At 34.5% G+C, this 13160-nt stretch overlaps 1 protein-coding gene across 4 annotated transcripts in view; it reads left to right on the top strand.

Moving 5' to 3' along the window:
• Positions 1 to 7156: 7156 nt before the first annotated feature.
• The window catches only part of gabra6.S (gamma-aminobutyric acid (GABA) A receptor, alpha 6 S homeolog), a 34632-nt gene continuing 28628 nt past the window's right edge, over positions 7157 to 13160 (top strand). For 2 of the 4 annotated variants that reach the window (XM_018254518.2, XM_041588041.1), the window contains exons 1-5: positions 7157 to 7384; positions 7503 to 7621; positions 8088 to 8155; positions 11148 to 11368; positions 11783 to 11865. In XM_018254518.2, the coding sequence (XP_018110007.1) occupies positions 7347 to 7384; positions 7503 to 7621; positions 8088 to 8155; positions 11148 to 11368; positions 11783 to 11865 (529 nt within the window). In that variant the 5' untranslated portion in view covers positions 7157 to 7346. The remainder of the gene's footprint in view (positions 7385 to 7502; positions 7622 to 8087; positions 8156 to 11147; positions 11369 to 11782; positions 11866 to 13160) is intronic. The other 2 variants (XM_041588042.1, XM_041588043.1) reach the window with 2 other exon arrangements.

Raw genomic sequence — 13160 nt, forward strand, 5'->3', positions numbered from 1 at the left:
AGTAGGATAAGTAGGAGAGATTTCTGTGCTATTTAGATAGAGGCATTTGTTTAAAGTCAGTGCAAGTGGAAGTTGTGGATTTCAGTTTACTGTTTTCCCTCTGCTTGCCTGCTCACCTCCCAAGAGCCCTTGTTATGGCAACATTTCTTTGTCCGTGTCGGTGTGTATCCCTTGTGGGTGCACACTTCTGCTGAGGGGTTTTAGTTTAGGGTTTTTTTTAGGTGCCGTGGGAGAGGAATGAGGGGTGGGATGGGAGGCCTGGGTGGCAGTGGGAGGAAGGGTGGGAGAGCAAAAGTCCGAAGTGCTGGCCATGGGCATGCTACCCCACAACAGCCCACACCTTGTGCCATGCCCAGTCTGGGCACTGTAGTGCATATGCTGACATTTATAAAAATGAATGGATAAGCAGGGATTTTCGATTGCCCATTGCAGACATCAGAGACTTGCCTCCTCTCCTCCTCAGAGATGTACCCTCCTCTCTCCATTGCCTATAATCTTTTCTCATAGACGCCTCCTCAATAGTTTTGCCTATTCCCCATCTGGCTGCTATGTCTGCTTCTGCTGCTGCAGCCTGATACCCCTAGTACTACTGCTGCATTGTCGGCAAATGTTTTTCTGGTGGGGGCCTATCAAGGCTCCTACTGCTGTTGCCATATGGTTGACAAATTTCTTCTAGTTGAAGCCAACCATGGCTTCTAAAAATGCTGCTTCTAATACTGCCACATGTTGGCAAATTTCTTCTAGTTGATGCCTACCATGGCTTCTAAAGATGTTGCTTCTAATACTGCCACAGGGCTGGCAAATTTCTACTAGTTGAGACCTGCCTGATCTAATTCTAATTCTCATAATGTTAATTCCAATACTGCTGCTGCTGTTTCTTCTACTGCCACAGTGTTGGCACATATCTTCTGGTTGAGGCCTACCTCATCTAATTCTAATAATGTTGATTCCAATACTGCTGCTGCTGTTCCTACTACTGCCACGTGGTTGGCAAATTTCTTTTGGTTGAGGCCTACCTCATCTAATTCTAATAACGTTGATTGCAATAGTGTTGCTGTTGTTGCTACTACTGCCACATTGTTGGCACATTTTTCTGGTTGAGGCCTACCTCATCTAATTCTAATTCCAATAATGTTGATTCCAAAACTGCTACTCTTGCTACTACTGCCACATTGTTGGCAAATTTCTTTTGGGTGAGGCCTACCTCATCTAATTTTAATAACGTTGATTCCAATAGTACTGCTGCTGTTGCTACCACTGCCACATTGTTGGCACATTTTTCTGGTTGAGGCCTACCTCATCTAATTCTAATTCCAATAATGTTGATTCCAAAACTGCTACACTTGCTACTACTGCCACATTGTTGGCAAATTTCTTCTGGATGAGGCCTACCGCATCTAATTCTAATAATGGTGATTCCAAAGTTGTACAATGTTTAATTGTTATAATGAAGAAAATGTTCACACCTTTATATTTGGAGTTTATTTTTATTTTTTTTATATTACTCAGTCGATGTAAAAAACCACAGATGTTTTTAAAAAACTGGCAAAATGTGAGCACTTTTTTTCTTTTGAAAAGATAGGAGTCCTTTAACAATGTAGGCAGGGCATGTGTGTAGCAGTGTACTGAGCGAAACTTGAGTGTGAATTGGTCTTCCCATTAACGCCAATGCAATTCAGCACATTTTGACACAAAGCAAAACATGCCATAATCATTTATTACAGTCTACAACACTTGAAAGTAAGGGAAAATGTTTTAATGGTAGCCCCAAAGCTGAAAAAAGGTGACACAAACAAAACACCCATAGAAGATTTATCGAATTGCATTGCACGAGGAAAAAATAATGTTGCGCGTCAAAACACAGATGCACGTGTGCGTCAAATCAGTTTCACAAATTTTTCAGCAAAGCAAAATGCCACAGATTCGCCCATCACTACTGCTTTAGTCAAAACTTAGGAGTACCTTATTAATTACAAATAAACTACCTGTAGCCCAGTATTACCTAAACTTTGATCATAACAAAACACCTGCTAAGAAATTGTCACAAGTTGACAAGATAGACCAGCATATTATTCTTTTTTACCAAACTATTATTACTTGTGACATTCTAACTCCCCTATCTAAAAGTCATGTTTCATGTTTAAATCTTGAGGAAAACATTATAAATAAATAAAAACAATACAGGTATTCCTGGATAATGGATCTTTTTGTAATTTGGATCTTAAGTCTATTAGAAAATCATTAGAACATTAAATAAACCCAATAGGCTGGTGTTGCCTTCAATAAAGATTCATTTTATCTTAGTTTGGATTCCGTACTAAGGTACTGTTTTATTATTATTACAGAAAAAAGGGAAATGTTTTTTAAAAATGTGGATAATTTGATTATAATAGTATAGTCTATGGGAGATGGTATTTTCGTAATTTAAAGCTTTCTGGATAACGATCCCATACCTATGCAAATGAAAATGTGTTTGCCTTTTATTAAATAACCCGTTAAGCATGTTCATGAAGAATCATATTTCGTTCATTGTTTGTCACATTCTACAAACAAATCTATATAGAATGTACAGCAACCATGAAGACTAATCTCCCCAACTAACAGATAAGGAAAACCATAAACATTATTATACTAAAAAGATAACCTTTTTAGAAGGTTTGAATCTTTTTTTTATCTTTCTCTGCTTCCATTTCTTTGGTGGAAATAATGTTTCCAAGAGTGTTTTTATTTTTAGTTTCAAAGTAAAAAATTGCTGTCACATACTGCCAATAGTAAGCCTTAGAGACTTCCAAAGTTGCACTGAAATGGACTATTATTTTGAGATAATACCAATGGCAAATTGTATATATTAATGGAAAGAAAATGTTAAGATCACCTAAATGCAATATATACTATATATATTTTTTTACAAACAAACTTTTTCTCAAACAAATGTATTTTTTTAAACTATTCCTTTATTTGCCTAATTGCTACAGCAGGGGTCGAAAAAGAGAGTGCTTTTCTGTTTCTGAGTGAGAAAGCTAATCTCATTATTCCAGTGGGTCTTTACCTACAGAAAGGTAGTTTACAATATCAAACACATAATTGTATATAACCCATTTCTTCTTTTTTTTGTATATTTTGTATATAACATAGAAAGGCAAGGCCTGTTGTTGTGAATGTATTCATATATTTTACTATGTCTTACTCTTTTTCCTTCGTGGCTAGGTGCACAAAAAAATTATTTTGTGTTAACATTTTAAACGTGTGCCAATTCTTGTGTGCTCAGTCACACACGTGGTGGAGTATAAAGAGTTAATTGCACTAAAAGTTAAGTAAAACCATATGGTGTTGTGGAACTACAACTCTCTAAGTACTACACTACATTATACTTTTTTCTCTTTTTTTCTCTTTTTCTTCATATTTTCAACTGAGCTTTGATTAACACTGACCTACAGATGCAGCCACTTTGGTTTGCCTGTTTGACACAGAATAACTAAACACAGATATCCCACTTATCCCATTTAACACAGACAATTGTGTCACAGCATCCCATCTAATTAAAGCATTCCCCATTGTGAACAATGGTGCTTTGGTATGCTAATGAAAAGGTTAAATGCATTAAATGAGTTAAGATGACTTTAGATAACACAGTTTCTTTAATTAACCTTGAGTCATGACGCATTTAACTCACAAATCCAAGTGGCTTCATCTGTATTTGAAATTTGGATTGCTGCTGTTTTACTCTAGGAGAAACGAGGACTGTAGGATCGGAAAATAAGGGGATATTTCAGAAACTTTGGTCACACAAAAAATATTTTTATTTTTTGGTTTGCAGTAAAGTTTTTTTCCTCATTTGTGTAGACAGATGAAAAATAACAGTTCAGAATCTCAGCTTTTTTTTGTTCTCATCAACCAGCTGTCCCACTTATCATATTAAGGGTCCCACCCCTTCCTGCTTCATTTTTTTACGATTTACATATTTAAAAAATAATTTGGGATTTTTTTTACTGCTTGCTGCAATACCCTTTTCCATATCGATTTTAGCTTGCCTGGTAGCTTTATTGCATGATTTATTTGCCTCCTTGTACTTTATAAATGTTTTGGCTGTCCCAGCTAACTTGAAAGCCTTAAAAGCAGGTATTGTCTTACCCACCTCAACACTTCTATTGAACCAAAAAGGTTTTGCTTTGCAACGAAGTTCCTTGCTTACAAGGGGAACATACCGACATGTAAATTTATCAAGCAACATTTTAAAAACTTTCCATTTTTGGCCCGTGTTTAACCCAGTGAAAAGCATTTGCCATTAATATGTTGCAGAGATGCCCTTTTACTGTCAACGTTTGCACATCTAAAATTTTGTGTTTAAGTTACTCCCTTATAGAATTGCCTCTGCAACAGGATCTCAAAGGAGACCATGTTATGATCACTATTCCCTAAATGCTCACCCACACAAATGCTAGAGATGAGTTCAGTATTATTAGTTATTACAAGATTCAAAAGAGAGTTATTCTTAGAAGGTTCCTGAATGAGCTGGAATGAAAAGTTGTCATTCAGCATATTTCCAAACCTACTAGCTTTTTCTGTCTTTGCAACCCCATTACCCCAGTCTGTATAATTGAAGTCCCCCACAGTAATAATTTGACCTAGTTGTGAAGCTGCTTATATTTGTAAAAGTACCTGGGCTTCATACTTGTCACCTAAACAAGGTGATTTAAAGCATACACCAATGGCAATTTTCTTTGTAACCTTTTGCCCAAAATCTCTACCCAGAAGGATTCCACACCTTCACTAGTACCACCAATGGTTATTTCTTTAGTGCATTGCTTTAATTCAGGCTTTACATACAAACATACTCTCCACTCTTTTTAATCCCTCAGTCCCTTCTAAAAAGGGTGTAACCATTTAAATTCACAGTCTCAAAGGTCTCAGTGATACCAATTACATCATAATTTTTAGAGCATGAGGTTAACTCTAGGTCTTCCATTTTACTTGACAAACTCATACAGTGGAGGTTATTACTTTTCCTTTTGAAATTTGCATTTCTTAGCAGGGAATTATATCTTCAGTTAGTATATGCCTGTTTTCCTTGTAACAGAGGGACCTCCTTACCTGGTAAACTGTATGATCCCTCACTCCTCCCCATGACCCCTTACTAATCCAACTGCCCCATCTACCCTAGCTTCCCAAAAATTATTTATCTCATCCCCTTTGCCTAGTTTAAACACTCCTCCAACCTCTTAGCCATTCCCTAGCACAGTGGGCCCCCTTCCATTGAGGTGCAATCAGTCATGACTATATAGGTTATACCCCAAGAAAGATCAGCCCAGTGCTCTAGAAACTCAAACCCATCCCTCCTACACCAAGACTTGAGCCATGCATTTAGCTCCCGCTGTCTTCCTAAACTCGCACGTGGCATGGGCAAAATGTCTGAAAAAATTATATAAAGTAATACAAATATATTGCAGTGTTGCCTTGCACTGGTAAAACTTCTGTATTTACTTCAGAAACACTACTATTGTTTAAATAAATAAACTACTGTGTAGCCATGAGGGCAGCTATTCAAAGGAGAAAAGGCTCAAGTTACACAGCAGATAGCAGATAAGCTCTGTAGAACATAATGTTATCTGTTATCCACTATTTATCATGTGCCATATAGAACTATAGTTGTGTTTCTGAAGCAAACAGATTGGTTTTTACCAGTGCAGGGCCACACTACCTGATATTTTCATTACTTTAGCAATTTGCATACCGCATTCTGCTTTAAAAATAACCGGTATAGAGAAGGAAATGTATAAACCTAAGGTGGGAAATATAATAAAAGTTGCAAAGAGAAAAACTATTTGCACCAATAAGATTAAAAATTTGCATTTTGCTATATAATATTCTTCCTTACACTGTTATTGCATTGCAAATTTTAATTAAACATTTTTAAGAAGTGCTTAAAGGTGTAATGTAATAATGTAATGTTTTGAAGCAAATGTAACAACTTTTTCACTAAGAAGTTTTAATGCATACACTGCGCACCACTGCAAATTTAGAAATTCTCAATCTTTCTTCCAGTCAAAAATGTTTGCTAAACAGTTTCAGGGTTTGCAAAAGCTAAACAGTTTCAGGGTTTGCAAAAGCTATATTAAATGTTTTGGGGTTTTTTTGTTACATTCCCCCAAAACCTTTCCTTTCAAAAATGAGAATTTTTTAAATTGACCTTTAAATATTGGCCTGCTCACAAAATTCAAAATAATAATATAGCTTCCAAACATCTAATATAACACTCTAATTTTCATATATCAGGCAGTAGCATCATATTCTATAGGTATGCTATTTATTGAAAGGTTGTTATTAACCTAGTCATGAAGGATTCAAGAGGATTCATGACTATGTTAATAACAACAACCTGTCAGTAAATATAATGGACTATGATGCTATTGCACCATTTAAATATTGGCCTGTTTTCAAAGTTCAAAATAATAATATAGCTACCAAACATCCAATATAATTTTCATATATCAGGCAGTGGCATTATAGTCCATAGGTATTCTATTTATTGACAGGTTGCTGTTATTAACAGTCATGAATTTTTATTTACTATTTCGATGATATGTAGTGATGAGCAAAATGTTTCTCTGAGTTTGGCCATGCAAATTATGCTCATAGACTATAACAGGTAAAATTGTCTCCTGTCAAAAATTTGTCAAAAATGTTTTGGCGTCCATAAACTTCAATGCATTTCTGTGAACTTCACAGTTTAGTGAATTTTAATCTTCGCCCATCACTAATGATATGTAATGATTAGAGCTAAACATAGTCAAGTACATTTTAGTACAGATTAGAGAAATAGTTTGAATAAATGAAACACATTTTTCATGTATAACATTTGAATGAATCCATACATCGCTTAATTGGGGTGTATTTTTTCATATTATTGCTAAATTAATATATTAAAATACCATATTAGAATAAAAATGCTTTTTGAGTGAATGAAATTATAAAAATCTTGCATAATTACCTTTTAAAAATAATATAAACACAGACCTTTTAGTGACAAAGTCTTCCAGAAAATTCTTTGCCAAAACTAACTGTGGATTTCTTCCTGGTAATCTTCTATAATGCCTTATTAGATTATTGTCAATGCTCTCCATCCATGCACAGCCCCTTCAAACACTAATTCCCTGAGCTGAGCAAGTCAGATGAGTCTTAACTGTGATAGAGAAATCAAAGAGCAAAAACAGGGGAAAATTTATCTCTGCTCAACTCTAACTTGTATCAATATCCAGATGGAGAACTGAGAAAAATCATGGCATCTGTGAATTATCTTGCTTGACTGATTCTTTTTCTTCTGTTTTGGAGACAGTCAGAGTGGTATCATGGCATCTTTTCTTATGTGGATGTTCATGTTCTTATGGTGAGTAGATACTTAGGAAATGTCAGTTGTTGGAAATGTACAGTTTGCTATGTTTGCATACCTTAAAATAATCTTTAAAAGTTTAGAAAATTAAGACTAATGTTGTATTTTTATGTAGCACAGGAAAAGCAATGGGAAACTATATCACTACTGCAAATTTGCATTCTGAAAACATAACCCGGATTCTTGACAGACTGCTGGATAGTTATGACAACAGACTCCGACCTAGCTTCGGAGGTAATATTTTACAATTATATAACTGACATTAGTATTTATCAATTAGTATTTATCAATTTCATATAATTAATACGCTTGATTTCTAACTAACACTGTAGTATTAAAACCTCATGTTATAGGTGTCATTTACTACTTAAGCAGTGTTAAATTGTTAAGTGAATTATTTTAAGAGTATGCTTTATTTTCTTTTGCTTCTTGCAGGGATTTTGCATTTAATGTACTGTAAACAATAAATATTGTGAATCTATTGAAATACTTTGCATTTTAATGGTGCTGAAATATTATTATCTTAGGGTTTGCATTCCAAATAAGAACTCCTACTGTTGTACTGGAGAAACTAGATTCCAAGATTTATAGTCTACTCTTTGAGCTTCGAATGCATTGTACTTAAAACATGGAAGAACAGAAGTTTGATTATATTTATAACTAGGTGTACAATGACAGTTTTTACCTTAAATTTTAACAGGTCCTGTAACTGAAGTCAAAACAGATATATATGTGACCAGTTTTGGCCCTGTTTCAGATGTTGATATGGTAAGAATCATTAATATAGTTATATCTATACATAAATAATAGTTTAAAAAGATAAAATACACTTACCCGTAGCCTGTTACTTTTTTAAGATGCATTTAGCTTGCACAGTATTTATGTCGACTGATTACTAGAGATTACTTTGTTTAATCTTCTTGTCATTGTCAACCTACAGAAGACAGTGCCCTATTTATTACAGACTCTTTTGGCATATTCTTTATTTACAATGTTTGATTTTAAGCAACAAAGTCAATTTTAACTCCAGTGAAAATTCCACAAATGTTGGTCAAGATTATATATATATATGTTTGGCTACTGTATTAATATAATAATATAAAGAAACAATTGTGCCTGAAACTTACTTGTATTACCTTAATAGCAGAAGCAAATCCCGGCAGATTTGTTTAACAACAGTATTACTATTATAGTATTGAATTTTGAGGCTTAGCAAATAAGTGGAAAATAACTTTTTTTATTTCAATGCTAACTACATCTTGTATAACTTGTATCATATGCAATTTTTGATCCGAAAGTATATAAGAAACTGACTGATTTTAGGAGCTGTTTAAAACTACTGTATATTGCTGTTTATAAAAGATTATTAACAATGATGTCACACAACACATTGGTGCAGACAAGGACATCATTTCTAATATAGAATTGTTATTAGCCATTGGCCTATACTATTTGCCTATAGCAGTGAAACAATTTAGTTAATGGCAATGAAAGCTTTGTTATGTAGTAGCATCAAACTTGAATTATTATTTTTAAAGCCTTTGCAGTGCATATGATGATATAGAAGGTTTATATTAGTCTTCCATTGTATAAATCTCATTTAAATAAAATAACACGGTTAATTGAAATTATAAATATCAAAATACACTTTAAAACATCAATTAAAAAGAAACTGTTCTTGGATTTCGAGACTACCAGACAACAACAAAATTTTGTTATTTCTGTACTGAAGAGGATAAATATCTTTGCAGGATTTCATAATTTCTTAGTCAGTGAATGTTATATTACTTGGTGAATTGGAATTGGTGAAAGAGTTATATCAAAGTCTATAAAACTGATTTGTTTATAAAACTCACATGTACCCATGTTTTAGCTCCCACCCCTCCCAGCTATAGTCAGGTGATCCCACTGGTATCTAATAAAAGATTTTTCATCTGATTCATTAAGAATTCTATTGCTTCATTATACATTTTATAAAGGTACTAGGTTTTACCTGCAACTTATTAGCTGCTTTCAAAGTAAAACTCCCAAACTTGGCTGCCCTTTTATTAGACACCAGTGGGATCACCTGACTATAGCTGGGAGGGGTGGGAGCTACAACATGGAGCTGGTCACTGCTCCTGTATAACTATAACAAACAAGGGAAAGTTGTGCTCACCACTAATTTTTAAAACCATTAGGCGGGGGTGCAATGAGGCTGGGACCACAAAATGCATACAGACAAATACAAGAGGTCTTCTGCACTCAACCCATTATCAATATATTTAAGACAGAGACATTTTGTGCATACTGCTACTGAAAAATGCCTTACCCTTTAAACAAAACAGGGAATGTTTGTCCATATATTGCAATATATATATATACACGCAACACACATATATATGGGTTAAAGGACCAGTAACATAAAAAACATTTTTTTTAAAATCACTTTCTTTGTGTCGGTAAAAAAACGTAATTTCTTAATAAAAGCTTTGCGATTTAAACGTTAAAACTGTCTTGGTTTTTTGATGTTACTGGTCCTTTAAGATTGAGATTATTGTTATTTATGCACCCTGCCTGCAAATATTTGTGATCACATTGATATATGCTTTAAATGTCTGTTATTCAGTGTTTGAAAGGAAATGGATTAGATGTATGCCATAAACCATGTAACCTGTATACCGAATAATTTTGGTTATGTTAAACTATTGTATATGTATATGATGGGTGGGTCTATTATCCTAATAAGTATCTGATGTCACTTGTGTAAATGAAGCTTGAGAAAGGGGCTGGAGCTCCGAAACGTTGCACGCTTGTTTGCCTGAATTGGTACAAATCGTTTTGCTTCACCTACACGTGTTATCTTGACTTTTTTGGTGAGATATATTATTTGCCCACGGAAGTGGACTAAGTTTTGGACGGGTCTAGCTATACTAAAACACAAATACTGATTAGATGCAATTAGATCATGGGGAAGAAATGGCTAAATAGTTTCATCTTGTGTTAGAAAATGTCCCTAGCTTCATCACAATCTCCCAACACTCTGTATTAATGTATAATTTCAGTAAGTCTTTATGATTCATATACCAGTGGGAACTTTGGGGCCAAGCTTAATTTGAGTCAGTTATTTATTCAAATATATTCAATAAAATTCAAATCAAATTCAAAACTTATTGTGGGTGAGAATCATATATCCCTTGTGAAGGATCATACAGGAAGGATAATATATGAACAGCTATATATCAAAAGCTATAGCTCTAGAAAAGAATTATGCATTATGGATAAAAAAGTGCATTGTGCCAAATGTTTGTACTTTATACTTGCTTAGTAAATAGCCCCTTAAAATCAATTGCTATGGTTATATGCCGCTGTATGCCACTTTTATGATTATGACTTTCTTGATAATGAGCAGAGTATTTAAACATATTAGAACTAACCAAATTGCAGGCTAGCACAAAGTTCAGAAAGAAATGTCTACTTCAATTTTCTTTGCATTTTTAATTCCAAATTATGCATTTGCATCTAATTATTGTGCACATTTCTTTGCAACAGTCAAACCATTTTGTCCTGCTTGATTAACTTTTTGTTTAGTGAATTGTTCTGCAAACCACTTGTTCCCTTCCCCCTCAGATAGCTTTTTTTTAGGTAACTACTTAATGTAATAGGATTAGAATCATTAAGTGCTGACAGAAATGTGGATAACATGCTAGTTAATCTGACAATTAAATCATTAAGTCTGATGATTTGGGCTGGAAACTGAGTGAATCTGAATTTCCTATAGGAATATACAATGGATATATTTTTTCGTCAGACATGGATCGATGAGCGACTTAAATTTGATGGGCCGACAGAAATACTTAGGCTAAACAACTTAATGGTCAATAAAATCTGGACTCCAGATACATTTTTCAGGAATGGCAAAAAGTCAATTTCTCACAATATGACAACCCCCAATAAACTTTTTCGAATAATGCAGAATGGAACGGTGCTCTACACAATGAGGTAAGACTGAAAACTCATTTGAGAATGTTTTGTTGGCAAGAACTTTTACCATGATTTCCTATAAACTTTCAGTATATATTAATTGTTGGAAGACTAGATTTAAAAGTTAGATTTTATAAGCCCCCCAAAATATCTTTCTGAATATGTTATTTAAAAAAATAATTATATCATACAATGAATAATTGAATGGATAAAATTTCATCTGGATTTTTGTAATAGTTTCTCACTATTATTTTGTGTCAAAAAGCACAAGCAATCTTAAATAGGCACGTACTGTATGTCATATAAAACATGCAATCATTTATGTTTTATTTTTAATTCCTTTTTCTTTTGTCTTCTTTGACACATATTACAAAAGACAATTTAACAAGCTGATTAATAATATTTTACACTGTTTACATTTTTTTGTTTCAGGTTGACAATAAAAGCGGAGTGCCCAATGAGACTGATGAATTTCCCAATGGATGGACATGCCTGCCCTCTTAAGTTTGGGAGCTGTATGTGTATACTACAGTGGGTTTTATTATGCATAGAAAATACAAAACACAGAATTCAGGCTTGGTCACTTGAATCCTAGAAATTTCAATAAGTTACATAGTTACATAGTACGTCAGTTAGGTTGAAAAAAGACACATGTTCAACCAAAGTTTAACTTTTAACCTGCCTAAATGCTTGTTGATCCAGAGAAAGTCAAATACCCCACCTGAAGCCTCTCCAATTTGCCTCAGAGGGGGAAAAAACATCCTTACTGAGCTATTTTCCATAACCCTGTATTCCCTCACTTGCTAAAAAGCCATCCAACCCCTTTTTAAAGCTATCTAATGTATCAGCCTGTAAAACTGATTCAGGGAGAGAATTCCACATCTTCACAGCTCTCATTGTAAAAATCCCCTTCTGAATATTTAGGCAGAACCTCTTTTCTTCTAATGGGTGACTTTGTGTCAGCTAGAAAGATCTACTGGTAAATAAAGCATTAGAGAGATTATTATATGATTTCCTTATATATTTATACATAGTTATCATATTACCCCTTAAGCGCCTCTTCTCCAGCATGAAAATCCCCAATTTGGCCAGTCTTTCCTCAAAGCTAAGATTTCATACCTTTTACCATCTTAGTTGCCCTTCTCTGACCATCTCTAATACAATAATGTCCTGTTTGAGCACTGGAGACCAAAACTGTACGGCATATTTTAGATGGGGCCTTTCAAGTGCTCTATACAGTGGAAGAATGACCCCCTCCTCCCATGACTCTATGCCCATTTTAACAGAGCTTAAGACATTATTTAGCTGCTCAGATTGCCAGTTAGTCAAGATCTTGTTGCAAGGATGCCACATCCTAGATGAAATTAATTGGGCTGAATAGTTTTGTGTCATATGCAAACAATGATACATTACTTACAATACCCTCCACTAAGTCGTTAATGAACAAGTTAAATAAAAGTGGACTCAAAATCAAGCCCTGAGGGACCCCACTAAGAACCTTACTCCAAGTAGAAAATGTTCCATTATCAACCACCCTCTGTACCCGATCCTGTAGCCAGTTTCCTATCCATGTGAAAACAACTTTATTAAGCCCAACAGACCTTAGTTTAGAAAGCAGTCATTTGTGGGGTACAGTATCAGATGCTTTGGCAAATTCCAAATAGATCAAATCAACTGCCCCCCCCTCCACTGTCAAGCATCTTACTTACCTCATCATAAAAAGCAATCAAATTAGTCTGACATGACCTATCCTTCATAAAGCCATGCTGATTGCTGCTCATAATGCCATTCACTAGGACAATATTTTGAA

This window comes from Xenopus laevis, chromosome 3S, assembly GCF_017654675.1.
Source record: "Xenopus laevis strain J_2021 chromosome 3S, Xenopus_laevis_v10.1, whole genome shotgun sequence".
NCBI classification, from domain to species: Eukaryota; Metazoa; Chordata; class Amphibia; order Anura; family Pipidae; genus Xenopus; species Xenopus laevis.